The 15,211-nt window shown below is 34.7% G+C and overlaps 2 protein-coding genes across 3 annotated transcripts; both read left to right on the forward strand.

Annotated features, from left to right (window-relative positions):
* The first annotated feature begins 4,355 nt into the window (after positions 1-4,355).
* LOC126594783 (MACPF domain-containing protein At1g14780) lies at positions 4,356-9,330 on the forward strand. Of its 2 annotated transcripts, XM_050261039.1 has the most exons (7): positions 4,357-4,788; positions 4,921-5,162; positions 6,875-7,076; positions 7,319-7,393; positions 7,540-7,723; positions 7,909-8,143; positions 8,471-9,330. In XM_050261039.1, exons 1-7 carry the CDS (start codon positions 4,537-4,539, stop codon positions 9,168-9,170), a joined length of 1,890 nt encoding a protein of 629 aa, XP_050116996.1. In that variant the 5' UTR covers positions 4,357-4,536; the 3' UTR covers positions 9,171-9,330. The 2 variants fall into 2 exon arrangements, with proteins under 2 accessions (XP_050116997.1, XP_050116996.1); XM_050261040.1 differs by lacking the exon at positions 7,319-7,393 and having other exon boundaries at positions 4,356-4,788.
* Positions 9,331-11,320: 1,990 nt separating this feature from the next.
* LOC126597196 (loganic acid O-methyltransferase-like) lies at positions 11,321-14,194 on the forward strand. The gene is made up of 3 exons (XM_050263964.1): positions 11,321-11,479; positions 12,520-13,215; positions 13,690-14,194. The coding sequence occupies exons 1-3, from the start codon at positions 11,327-11,329 to the stop codon at positions 14,029-14,031; spliced, it is 1,191 nt and encodes a 396-aa protein (XP_050119921.1). The 5' UTR covers positions 11,321-11,326; the 3' UTR covers positions 14,032-14,194.
* Positions 14,195-15,211: the final 1,017 nt, after the last annotated feature.

The following is a 15,211-nucleotide window of genomic DNA, read 5'->3' on the forward strand; positions in this document are numbered from 1 at the left end:
ATTAAACTGGGCCATCCAAATTTTAATAATAAAATTTATAAAATGCTCAAACTTCAAACTTTAAAATCTTTTTCGTTATAACTCCAAATAACGAACCGTCAGCGCCCACACTTCCGTAGCAACGAGTACTATGAGGATATGTCAAGAAAATAAATCTTAGATGGCACGACACAACAATTAACCTCGAATAATGCGCGTGCCTCAAAGGGCATTTTTGTAAAATCCTTTATTAAAACTTTAAAACTCTTAAAATCAGGGACGAGCTGTCACAAGAGTAGTATAAATAAGCCTTTTTGGGCTAGCCTTAGGGTGGAACGCACACACTATTTGGAGAATTGTTTTTGACAATTTAAGTTTATTTTTAAGGTGTTTTCTATCCATGTTTTTAATAATATTTTGTTTTATGATTATTTGTAACTAATTTCCGTTTGCTAGGGTGATGCTTGAGCTTTAGCAAGAATATGTAGTCTCTTTTTAATTTTCTTATGATATTATGCATGCATACTTTGAATTATTAATTATTGTGCTTTAAACTATTTATTTGTCTTAGTGATTCGCGACCATTAGGATATTTAGAAAAGTAATTTGATGCAATTTTGGCGGAAGGTTGTCCCTAAAATTGACTAAGGCTTCTTGTGGTTAATATGTGTAGCTAATTAGGATGGACGACACGTCTTAAGAGTTATATGGTTTTTCAAAAGGTTTTCACAAAACTTAATGAGTCTTACATGTTCACATTCGATCTGGACACCATGGACGGGTTGCATGTTAGATATACGTTCTATGTTGGAGGTTCCAAGTAGGATATATTTTAGAAAAACCTAACCTTTAAAATATCATGTGTAATTCGTAAGAAATTAGAAGAACTACGTAGGATTGTTAGAGAGACGGCGGAACCCTAGTGCTTTTCCAAATTTATTTCTCAAAACCTTTTCTTTTTTATTTGATTTATTCTTAATTGGTTACTAGTTGTTTGTCCTAAATTACTTTTATTAAATTCGTTTTTATTACATTTAAATTCAAAATCAACCTTTTCCAATCTTTGTTTTCAAATAATTAGCTAAGAATTAGTATAAATACATATTATTCATTCAAACCCTATGGAAACGACCTTACTTGAGCCGTTTTATATTACAACCATCTTGTTCTCTTGCAAGTATTTTTAAGTGTTTTTATCCCTACTTTTGCAGGTGGTAAAAATCCCTATCATTAACCTCGCAAAAAACAAAAAAAAAATGCCTTCATACAAATGAATTCCAATGAGCCCTAAGAAGTGAATTGACAAAATATCCTTCCACATGATCGGAGCGTGACATGTTTTAACGGAAAAATGGATGGAAATTAACGTAGGTGGTAGATTCTAAAAGTTAAGAAAATTTAAATTGAAAGTTGAGGTGGTATTGGAGTAGATAGAGAAAATTTTAGCTACTTTATATGTTATTACATTCATAAGGGGAGATGATTTTTTTTTTTTTTTTTGAGAACTAAGGGGAGATGATGTTTTGATCTATAGAAAACGGTCATGGAATGATTGACCAAGTACGCAAAGTTTCTATCACTTGGTCGTCTTCACACTTCACACCCTCCTTGTGAACACTGACTGATGCCAAGAAGATAGACTTCCAACACTCAATTTTTGTACGTACCAATAATATTTACTAAATCTTTTAAAAACGATTTCATACAAAGTGAAAAGTAGAAAAATTGGTTAACATTATTAAGTTATTGACACCAACTTTATCAAAGTCCCACGCCATATAATTTTCAAGACCACATGTATTAGTCAGGTCAAGTGTAATTTTTATTTGTATATTTTAGGTCAAAAGTGTAGAATTATTGTTAGAGGAAATTGGATCCGATCAGGAGGATCCTCACATCTTAATTATTCATCACATCTTAATTATAAATCATTTGATTTTTTTTATTTAAAATTAAACACAAATAATACATACAAAAACTAACCGCATGATATACGATGAACGGATAGAATCTGAAGATTCCTAAGATCTCCACAAATTAGATCCGGAGAGAATCATTTTCCTTGTTAGAATTAGTGTCTATCCATAACACAGGTAATGAAAGAAATTTCGATGGGATTGTTTGAGTTTATCAAGCTTCTATGCTGAATAAAATTAATATAAGATTAAATGAAACTAAAACACAAGAAGATCTATACATTTATAAAAATTATTTTACTGATGACGTGTTCAGATCCCTTTTTATGGTCTTTATAATTGAACCAGGATCCTCGTCGAATCTATTCTTTAGGAATTCTGCAATCGTGCAATCAGTTTTCGTTAGGTAATATTTATATTTAAATTTTAAATAATTTCTGATCGTACGATATACGATGAACGAACATGATTACGAGATCCTTAGGCAATGGATCGGGTGAGGATCCTGGTTTTTTATAATTGTCGTATCATATTATCCATCACTTCATTAGAGTGGGTCAGTTTCCGCGAACCCACACGTTAATAACTTGAGAGTAAGATACTGTCGTGGCTTTACGTCCTTCTCCCAGTTTTGCCTTTATTTTATTGGTCAGCTTGTTCCAGTTTTCACACTGGAGAATAAGACAACAGCATCCTGTACAGTAAAGGCAAAAGTGTGTAAACGGTCCAACAAAAGTCAAATACAAAATCCCAGATAAGGAAATCAAGGCGAAGATAAAATTATGGAGAAATTTTTGTGCAAATTATCGGAAAATTATAATTGTAATTACTTGTATTTTATTTAAAAAATAAAATGCATTTGGTTTTTATCTGGTGGTGTATGTAGGGAAGTATCAATGCTATAGTTTTTTTAAGGCGATTAGTTGGTAGTTTCGCAATAACATTTTACTTTTTTTTAGCAGAAAGACTCACAAAAGTTCAGCTATCATCGCATGATTCCATAGTGCCCTTGTTTGGTAAGAATTCTTAGTCTAGAAACTTGTCATTTGTGGTTATTTAGGTGAAACAGCTAGACGTTTTAGAGGAAATAAATTGCCTAAATTGGCGAACGTATGTGTTACTCCTCTGTCAACCAGAAGCCCTAAATTGTTTTGGATATTTGCGACTTGTAATAATAAACTAGTTGCCAACGATTGGTTGGAATTCTTTTTAGGACCCACGACATACGAAACCAACACATTCTTCCACCACACGATAAATACCAATTATTTATGGTTATATATTGTTGATTGTGATATTGGACGACTAACTGCAAGAAAGGTTGGGTTTTGATGTACGTATTGCGTACCGACCTTCCTACTTCCTAGAGCTAGTTGACGTTCAACTTAGATTTGCAAGCGTGTTGGCTGATTTATGTAATTTATTATGTATTTTATGTTCCTGAATGATTGATTTTATTACACAAATGAGAATTAGAATTATATATTCTGGTTGTTGGCTTCTTTGTGTTTATGAAAACAAATTGATAGCACAATTATTTTCAATTCATAATTCTTTTATGTTTACAAATACATATGAAGATTAAAAAAGTGTGCCCTCCTCCGCAAGGTTTGTTCACGAAGGGTGAGTTAGGGCTTAAAATCAAGCCAAAGGGTGTAGTTGATGGACAACATGTGAATATTTATGTACCCATTGTTTGTTACGAGGGATGGAGGAGGTTAGGTTAGCCGAAATATAATTATCGATATAAGGACGTTGGGTGCTCTTAATTTTTTAGGGTAAAAATGGATGAAAAAAAAAAAGTCTCAAGTCAATATTCGAGGCACCACGACGCTGAAGTAACCCATGTTCATCTTCCTCTCATACACTCATGATACTTTTAGAAATTATAATATACTTGCAGACCATGTCGACCCTCCCTATTTAATTTTGTAAACTAATATATGATGTATATAAAAAATCAGGAATCAAACTAGAGGAGCTAACTGATCCGACACATATTCGTCTTTTCTCTTTCCGTTATTTACCTTTTTTTTTATTTCAAATAAATAAACTTATCACATGTTAAAAAATTAGAAAACAAACAGTCACGATTGAAAATGCAATACTATGATTAATAATTATTAATAAATTTGGAAACAAAAAAATGTTCAATATGTTTGTTATATAGATAGAGTAGGATTCTCTTCCCACAAATCTCCTCCCCATTTCTCTCATTCTCTCTCACTTTCCTGTTTTTTTTTTCTCTTCCGATATAAAAAATTAACACAAGAAATAACTTAATTGAGACCGTTTAAATAAAATAAGAAAAATCAAATCAAATTTAGAAGAAAAATAAAATCCTACCCTCACAGATAATAAAACCGGTCAAACTCGCTGAATAAGGATTTAAGAATCGGAACAAAATATGCACGACTTTGATATTTATACAAAAATTATAAACACCTTATTCAAACCTACCTAATTTACAAATCAGTTCAAATAAGAACCCAATATATACCAAGTCTTGACATTATTCTCATCTACTTGTCTCTCCTCCTCCTCCTCAAATTATTTCTTCACCGTTTTCCTACCAACGTTATCATCCAATACAATCACAGATATAGAAAAGCTTAACTGGGTTTCAGACAGACAGACAGAGATGAGTGGTGACGATCACAGCATGATCGTGGAGAGGGCACTAAACAGCCTAGGCAAAGGATTTGATTTGACGTCAGATTTCCGACTGAAATACTGCAAAGGAGGCAAACAAAGATTGGTTGTGCTCAACGACACCGATAAAAGAGAACTCACAGTTCCTGGTTTCAGAACCATTCAGAACGTCTCCGTCGACATTAAATGTGACAAAGGCGACCGTACTCGTTACCAATCCGATATCCTCACCTTCAATCAGGTATATATGCATACACAACCTTTATTTTTCTACAAATAATAAAGGATCAAATTAATTATAAACGAAGAAGAAGGTTAAGGTTCTACCGTAAATTTAATCAATTACTTATATTAGTGAGTATAATTCATGCAGATGTCGGAGTTTTTCAACCAAAGGTCGAGTGTGCCGGGGAAAATCCCATCAGGGCTGTTCAACGCTATGTTTGGATTCGACAGCGGTTCGTGGGCAAAGGATGCAGCAAACATCAAGCACTTGGCTCTTGATGGCTACTACATCATATTCTTCAATGTTCATATTGATAGATACCCTCTTGTTCTCGCCGACGAAGTCCGTGAGTCCGTTCCATCCACCTGGGATCCTCCTGCCCTTGCAAGGTGTGTATATATGCATACCATTGTTTTTATTTTTAATATACAATGAAATTATAATTTAAGTTAAGATAAATCTAATAAATTGATATCGAACTAATCATTTACGAAAATCAAACATAAGGCCTCCTAGTTACATGTGAAGAGAAAGAATACAAGACTATAGTACTGGTAGTCATGCATCAGTAATTCAATTAAGATTGATGATATGAAATTTAGGGTTTTTACTTGTAAGTTATTTTTCACCAGAGGAAACGAATTTTGAAGGTTTTGGGTGCCTCCTAACTCTCCCACCATGCCAGACTTAATTACATCCCTGATTTTAACTTAAACATATATTATACAAAATTGTACGGAGCAACTGCAGCTTTATCTTATTGTATATGATAATAAAATAGAAAAAATAAAGGTAAAAAGATGGTTGGTTTCAAATAAGGTTCAGATATTCTTGAATTATTCAAATATACTTGGTTTTTTTACTCACAAATCTTATGAATTTATTTAGATGAAGATTTTTTTTTCCCCAAAAGCTAGGCCTTAATTTTCGTACCAAAAAAGAATATACATGAAAATACAGGACCACTTTCTTTCTACTTTCGTTTTTTGTTAGAAGCTAGCCATAACATTGTCAACTATGTTATTAATTAACGCGCTTTTATAAAGAAATCCCATGTTTTCCCCACTAATTATGCAAACTACGATGCCTATGATTTGTGCCTTGTGATCTTGATGTTGTTTGGCAATCAATAAAATATATGTTGTGTATATATACACACACATAAGAAAAATAAGCAAATTGACGGCGAGAAATATATATGCCATTATTGGATATTGAAATACTGTCTGACCTACTGACTAGATTTTCCTTGGTTTTGGCCATTCATCCACATGCATGCATGCTTGATTTCTGTTTTCTTTGGATAAAATATTTAATAGAATTTGACTTAGTAAAGTTGGTTAGAATATATAATTTTCGTTCAAGAATTTTATAGGGCTCGTTTAGAAGTACTTTTAAAATGATTGAAAACGTTTTTGGTGAAACTAATTTTGATTTCCAAAAGCACTTTAAGTGATTTTTGGAATAAGTAATAGATATGTGTTTCTTACAAGAAACACTTCAAGTACTTTTCTAAGATCAACTTGTATTTTTACTAAGGATTGGTTTCAAAAACATTTTTATCAAAACATTTTTCTGTCATTTTAAAAACATTTCCAAACAATCTCATATTTTGTAGAAGGAAATATATAGTCAACATTTCCAGCCACATTGAGATTTGAAAAACCTAGTTTATACTAAAAGTGTATGTGTACATGTACTGTCTCCCATGGGGCTTGAAAATTAGTAAAAGTCACATAATTGGGCGGTTCTCTATTATAGCTGTTTTTACATTGTGGACCGTTCCTATTTGGACTGACCAATTCTTTGGTTTTGGAATATTTGGCTGTCTGGTAAACATGTACTGGGACGTTACTTACCGGACAAAGAATTTCACAATCTTACGATCGTTATAGTCCAGCCGTTGTTCACCGAAGCTTTTACTTTTGTCGATCATCTCTTTATAGATCATTTCACTACACAAAATCTAGTTTACCAATTCCCCTCAAGGGGAGCTGCAACTTAGCGTTCGGCTCAATTTAATTTGTCTAAAACTTTTATCTTTAAGTACCAGACAACCATTTTGCTCTTATTTGACATTAACTGTGTGCACATTTGACAGATTCATTGAGAAATATGGCACTCACATCGTCGTGGGATTGAGTGTTGGGGGCGAGGATGTTGTCTTAGTAAAGCAAGATAAATCTTCAAACATGCAGCCATCGGACCTCAAAAATCACTTGACTGAGCTTGGAGATCAGCAATTTACAGGGGCATGCAGTTTCTCCCCATCACACTCCAAATCCAAAGACCAAAAACACAAGGTATATAAATGTATAGAAAAGTTTTTTAACGCGTAGTGTCAACGACATGTGATGCACCTAACACCCATATTATATGAATAAATATAACATGATAATTGAGTAAACATTTGTCACATCACCAACAAATTAAATATATATATATATATATATATATATATATATATATTACTCGCTTACTATATACAGCTTTAATCCTCATAATATTTGAGCCATAATAATATTTGCACACGGTTTAATTACAGGCACCACAGACAATCAGTGTCTTTCATGATCCTCAGTTGGCCATTAATGGCTTCTCAACCACAAAATCAAAAGATGTATGTAGGTTCTACTATATATTGCACTACTAATATGGATATATACTACTCATTTTAATGAAAGGAGCATGCATTAGGGAAAATTAATCAGTCAATTAAAAGATTAGCAGTACTTGTCATGACGACGTGGCAGATGAATTTTGCAGGGTATTAGTGTGATATTCTATAAAAAAGGAGGCGATCTGCTGGCCAGCAGCCACTACGAGTGGCTTCTCACAGCTCCATCAATGCCGAACGCGATTCAGTTTAGTTTCATTCCGATCACTTCTCTCCTCAAAGATGTGCCAGGCAAGGGTTTCCTGTCGCATGCCATCAACCTCTATCTTCGATGTAAGTTCAATTCATTTGTAATGCCTTTTGCGTTCTTAACTAGTTTTCATTACATGAGTTAACCCAGTTAGTTAACGCACTATGCCCGCTACACCGCACCATATTCAATTCCCCTTTTCTGTTAATTAGAGCAATTCATAACATTGCTTAATTTATCCTTTTAATTTTGTATGTGTTACTTGCAGACAAGCCTCCAATAGATGATCTGCAGTACTTTCTGGACTTTCAAACCCACAAACTTTGGGCTCCTGTTCTCAATGGGCTGGCTCTAGGCCCAGCCTCCAATAGGAAGACTCGGTCCCCTGCAATCCACGTCAAGTGGATGGGTCCTAAACTATATGTAAACTCTGCGCAAGTTAGGGTTGCATTTAGGCCTGTCACGGGGATGCGCTTGTATCTTGAGGGCAGGAAAGCCAACAGGTACTAGTACTTCTGCATGAAATTCAATTAATTATCACGTAATCAATTTGAGTTATTTACTGTTTGTACTTAATTTTAAATAAAAAAAATTCAAAATGACTTTTAGTCGTAGAATATACGATGAACATATAAAATATGAGAATCCCTGAGATCCTTACGGATAGAATCCGGATGGGATCCAAATCCTCAAAAATAGGATAGAAAGAGATGATAAGTGTCAAAATCCAATAAAGTGATAAACTGGAATTGTTGATCACGATGAGAAACCCTAATAGATCATGCTATGTACATAATGATGAAAAATGCCTTATTGTTACCTGATCTCAGGCTAGCCGTCCACCTCCAACATCTATCAAACACACCATTCATGTTGCAAAACAAGATAGATGACACACCAACATGGCGAGGATCGGATGAAATTGCCGACGACCGCTACTTTGAAGCCATAAACCGGAAAAAGATTTCCCATGTGTGCACTGTACCGGTAAAATACGACCCCAAATGGATGTCCTCCAATAAAGATGCGTCCTTCATAGTGTCCGGGGTCCAGCTTGTTGTGAAGAAGCATGACACAAAGAATGTCCTCCATCTTCGGCTCTTGTTCTCCAAAGTCTCAGATCATTTCGTTGTCCAATCAAATTGGACTGAACCACCGTCGGAACATTCCCAAAAGTCGTCATCGTCCGGTCTCTTCAGTGCCATAAGTACATCGATTTCGGGGAGTAATTGGTCGAGAGATAGAGTACTGCCCGATGATGATCGAGTGATTGTGGATTCGAGTGTGTTCCCGACAGGGCCTCCGGTGCCGCTGCAGTTACAAAAGTTTGTGAAGTACGTGGACATGTCGCATCTGTGTAGGGGCCCACAAGACGGTCCAGGGTATTGGTTGGTCACTGGAGCTAGGCTCAACTTAGTGAAGGGGAAGATAAGTTTGCAAGTCAAGTTCTCTTTGTTAAACTTATGTTCACCATCACCATCAGTCACCCTCCGAGATTTGATGTACAACGTTGTGGATTTGGAAGCATAATTTTTTATTTCTTTGGTAAACTATAGCGCAAAAGCTAGCTAGCTTATACTCTCTTGAGTTTGTCGCTCTAAAAATGTATAGCGTGTAGAGTAATACTTGGAGAGAGTTTTATTTTACAAGGTTGTAGATAATTCAAATTTATCGGACTCTTATTTCTTAATACTTTTTCAGAATAATTTGAGTGCACTTGTAATTAACTATCTCCTAAATCTTAAAATTCTAATTCAACCAATTGCGTGTGATTTTTTCACTATGTTGGCCGCATTCTTGGATATCGAGTTCAAATTAATCTCTTTTTAAACTATCGTGTGTATAAAACAAAAGCCGAAAAAATAGAAAGATAGCCAACTCTTAAGGGTTTATATGCCCCTACTACGGTTGCTAAGATTTACTTAGTAAATTAGATAGTGCATATACATATATCAATCATGATCCCCCACACTACGACACCCAACCTACCGCCTACGACCGTGTCCATATAATAGGCAGTATCTATTCTGCCATACAATTACAAAGCTAGAGCTACAGCGAATCTTTTGTCTCCAACCTTAATTATATTACTCCGTTAATTGGTGCTTTATTTCAGATGACAACATCGAATACGATTAATAATTTAATTAGGTGCTACATCCATGGTGATTGGTGAGGACCACCATATGCTTTAGCAGATGAAAATTTTTTTTTTTAAGCAGAGCACCCGTAAAATATGAGTTCCATAACAAGTAGTCAAGAACACAAACACAATATTACCTCAGGTAACCGTTAATAATCTTGAAATCTAAACCCTAAATTAACGTTGTTGGTATGCTGGCTACAGTTATTTAACCTGCTTCCTTAAAGTCAACAAATCCAGGGACACACCATTTCGTAAGCGAATGATCTAATATTCAAACCTGCTCAAACACACATGCATTACATATAATGGCGAATAAAATTCCACATCGAAGCTAAGTGGTTAAGTTAAATATAATATCGGTAATGTTAGGAAATATTATCAACATTAATTTAGGAAATATCTAAAGAAGTAGCCATCTATTTAGTGTTGTTGAGATGAAGAGTTACTGTCAATAGCCTGTAAAAAAATGGAGAATGGCGCAAGGGCAAACTGAGATTAGTGCTTCAAGCTTTAGAAAGTTGTCATGTTGTCATGTCGTTTTATGTTAAGCTTCTGTAATATATAAATATAGCATGGTCCATAACCCTAGCTAGCTAGCTAGCTCTTAATCTCACTCTCACCAAATTGTCAATATATTTAAGGATGATGATCGTCTATCTGGCCACATTTATATTTATGCTAATCGTACACTTAATTTGTTTAAAATACTTACTAATTACTGAAACCCAACAAACCCTAAAAGTGGTCCTCGATCAGCTGAACATTTCAAATATACATGTATATGTTCTATGTATGGCTAGCGCCTTCCCTTTAACCTGCAGTATTATCATCGATCCTTTTTAAATAAATAATAATAAACATGAATTTTTTTTTTCAAGAACAATCTTGAAATTTGAAGTGATAATACAATTAACTTGGCTATAATTATGTTTATGTTAACGTATATGCTGGGTTACATATATATGTCATATATGCGGTTCATTACATGGCCAAAATGCACGCTTTGAATATGAAAAGGACGGCAAAAAATAGAAAAAGAAAAAGGTTTGGAGAAAATCAGGATTCATTAATTTAAAAGCAAGCAAATTCTTGACAAAGGTTTTGCACAGAATTACAAATGCTCGTTATTTAGATTCATATGGTTGACCCTGAGAAAGATTTACTTTGCCCTATATAGATTACATGTAATTGTTTAAACTAGGAAATGATATATGCTGACAAAAAAAAAATGTTTTAAATATTATTCAAGTGTATTTGTTATTCTAAATATAAAAAGTTTGGACTTTAGAATGCAAATAAAAATTTTAGAGTACCAATAACAATTTTATCTATATATATTTGACTTATTTTCCCAGTTTATTTAAAAGTGTGAAATAACAGATTGAGGTCTTTGTAATTAATATAAGGTAGTGGTGGTACCAACACGTTGCATGAGCATTTGTTCCCCTTGGTCCTTATTGAGTTGTTCTATATAATCCCACGCCTACTAATCTCATTCTTCAGAAATCAAATCTACTTGCCTCTATAAGCTTCTAATTATATGGCAGAAGGGGATCGAACGATGTTGTCGGGTTCAGCTGATCCCATGAATCTCAACGGAGATCATGAAAATAGAGCGAAACCGGTCACAGGTCCGCAGCCTATGAACGGTGGAAATGGCACTTACAGCTACTCCAAGAACTCCTCCTACCAGGTATAAATCCCATGATTTAATATGTATTTAGTTTTTTTTGTTTGTTTGTAAATATATATCATGCATATCATGTATGCATGAAACCCTAGCTATGTAATGCATGACCTCAACTTTACCAACTAATATTATGATCATGTGCATGCTATACATATACACATATATATACACGAAGTTTCATTCTCCTAGACTCATGGTTCAAAGAAATTATGATCAACCACCGTTCGATCTCAAATGGTAGGTGATCATTTAAATTTTGTTGTTGCACTTTAAAGTCGAATAGTGAATGACCATAATTTTCTTAAAACATGCGGTCAAGGAGAATGGGAGTTTATACAGACATGCATGATATATAGTTTCTATATCAAGCTTCAGTTTTGGTTTTCATTCGTTGCCGAGACCGTATGGCGCCCATGTATATATTTTCTTAAATTCTTAGAATACCAGGGAATAAAGGGCAAAAGAACAATTCTGTATTTGGGAGTTTTACTTCTTCTTTTTTTTTCTTTCTTTTTTTTCATAAATTTTGACAATATAATCAGCTCCATCCATTTGCATATCGGGTTCTCCATTAACATCCGAATATGTGTTTTAAAATTAACAATTAGACATTGGTTGCTTTCCTATAAAGATTGGATTCACCTCCACTATAATATGGATGGTACTGAAATTTTTGTAACATTGCAATTGTGATACATCGTCATTGAAAATCATTCTCATTGCCATATTGGGTATAAGTCATACTATAATAAGGTAATCTTAGTTGTTTTTTAGGTTGCCCCCACTAAAAGAAATTTCCAACTCCGTCCCTGACTATTAACATATTGGTTTATTAGAATGCTGGACGGACAAAACGAATTCATATCCTTTGGTTTTGTATTTTTTAGAATTAGTACTATTTCAGATACGAGCTTAGGCATGTTGGTTTATAGAGCAATTTGCTTCTCTTCTGCACTCAAGTTTAAATCATTCTCCTTATAATTTAGATGAATTTAGTGTAAAATTTCACTTGTATTAGGTTAATGGTACCGTTAATTTTGTAGAAAGAATCTGCTGATCTTGAGAAGGGAAAAATCATTGAGGAAATTGAGGAGAAGCTTGATATGAAAAAACTCTCATCTTTTTCAAACACCATTTGTCTAGCAGACTTGGGATGTTCCACTGGACCAAACACTTTCATGATAATTCAAGAAATACTAGAAGCTATGCAACGCAAACACCGATCCCAATTATCCCAATCATGTCCCAAAGCTGATCAACAGTACTCTGATGATCATCAAATGCCTGAATTTCAAGTCTTCTTTAACGACCTAGAGGCGAATGACTTCAATACCCTCTTCACCTCTCTCCCACAAGACAGGAAATACTTTGCAGCCGGCGTGCCCGGTTCTTTCCATCGCCGTTTGTTTCCCGAGTCGTCTATCCACTTTGTACATACCTCATCTAGTCTTCATTGGATCTCCAAGTCGCCTGAAGTATTGCAAAACAAGGACTCTCCGGCGTGGAACAAGGGCAGGATTCATTACACAAGTGCCCCGGATGAAGTGGTTGATGCTTACGCGGCGCAGTTTGCCGAGGACATAAAGAACTTTTTGAATGTTAGGGCCACAGAGCTTGTGCTTGGAGGAATGATGGTAATGATCTTGTCTGGAATCCCCAAAGGGATGCCTTATTCTGAAATCCCAGCGGGTATGTTGTACAATTGTATATCGTCTAGCCTCATGGATATGGCAAAAGAGGTAATATCGATAACTCATTATTTATAAGCTCCTATAATTTACATTGAAATATTAAAATAACTTTGGTGTGTGTGTTAAAGGATATCACATAATGGACAAAAACAATGAAAGTCGAATTTCACAAGCTGAGGCTCTAAAAAGTGAAGAGACGCCAACAAGTGTTTTTACTTGAAAATATATGTTGATAGAAGTTTTTACAATTCTTTAGGAAAGAAAAAATTCACTAACTGAAATGTCTTTATTGCTCTCTAATAAAAAATGTTTTTATTTTTGATATTTGAAGCAGAACCATAGATTTTCCTTCTCTAATATTTTCCTCAAGGAGGTGTTTTAGAAAATAAAATAATTGTTGACCCACGTACATAATAATTAAAAAGAATAACATAATTATATACAGTTAAAACAGAGATGACTAGAAAAGAACAATTGTATAAATTCATGTTGGAAAATGTTGTATTTCCTTTTCTTCCACAGGGAATAATTGAAGAAAGTGAAGTGGATTCCTTCAACTTGCCATATTATGCAGCCTCGTTAGAGGAGATGGAGGAGATAGTAGAGAAAAACGGGTGTTTTAAGATAGAGAGAATGGAGTCGTCAAACCCAGCAGCATGGCTGCAAAATCGTCCAGTTGACATACCAACTTTGGTGAAACATGTAAGGGCTGCAGTGGAGGGGATGTTTGCCAGACACTTTGGAAGTGAGGTCATGGATGAAATGTTCGGAAGAGTGACCGATAAACTTCTAGACATTTCCGACCTCGTAAACTCACGGCGCGACGAGAAAAGTCAGTTGCTTGCTGTTCTCAAACGCAAATGATTCTGACTAAATCTGAAATATTATTGCTTCATCATCTTATTCAAGAAAATAAAAGGGAACAAAAGGAGAGAGATTGGAATTCATCATCAAACGTAAATGCTAGTGTGTACTTGATAAAGCCTTATCCCAATTATCGTCAAAATACTTATATTTATTTTTCTTTTGTCGGTCTACAGAAACAATCATTACAACAAACCCTTATTCCACTAAATTCTGTACAACAACATGATAATTCAAGAATTTCAAACTAACCGTCATTATAGAATTTTCTATTTTTTAATCGTCATTAAAATCAAATCAACCCTTAGAGCACTTCCATCGGGGTGCAAATGTGCCAGCACCCAGTCCAAAAACCAAGCTGGGGGTCAGTCCATTCACTCCATCCCACAAACTTGCCTGGCACCCAGTCCAAGCCAGGTAACAGACCAACCCATTTTTGACAAACCCAGAGACCAGCCTACTTGGCTAATGCGTGCAGTTCCCTCGCGAGTGGGCGCGAGTAGGGGACATGGGTGCAGGCGGCGAGGCCCGCTGTCAGCCCACTTGTTCTTCCCCCGGAAGTAGGCGACATGGCCCTCTCAGTGTTGTTAGATTTCCAACGGCTAGTTTTTCTAGACCGTTGGATTTCCAACAGTAAAAAAAAATTAAATTTTACTTTTAAAATAGACCGTCCAATCACATATTAACGGTCCACCTTTTTTTCCCTAAAAATAAAAATAAAAAGGGCCACGTGGCAGCTCCTTGGCTCTTGGATTTGAATATTTTTTAAATTCAACGGTCCAGATTAATTAACTACATTAAAAATTATGAAAAAATACAGATTTTTTTTTTTAAAATACATAAAATTTTTAAATTTTTTTTCTATAAATTATTGCAAACAGGAAGTGACACGTGGCGCATCGAGATTGGTTGAAAATCTTATCGAAAATCTATTCACAAAATAGTACGTTCGGATAATGACACGTGGCGTAATAAGATTGGTTGAAAATCTTATCATAATCTTGGCTAAATTATTGTAAACAAATAGTGACACATGGCGCATTAGGATTGGTTGCAAATCTAAGCGGAAATCTATTCACAAAATAGTACGTTCGGATAATGACACGTGGCGTTACGAGATTGGTTAAAAATCTTATCCGAAATTAAAACTATTTTATTTATTTATTCTTTTTATAAAATA

The sequence above is a fragment of the Malus sylvestris genome, chromosome 13 (assembly GCF_916048215.2).
Source record: "Malus sylvestris chromosome 13, drMalSylv7.2, whole genome shotgun sequence".
NCBI lineage: Eukaryota > Viridiplantae > Streptophyta > Magnoliopsida > Rosales > Rosaceae > Malus > Malus sylvestris.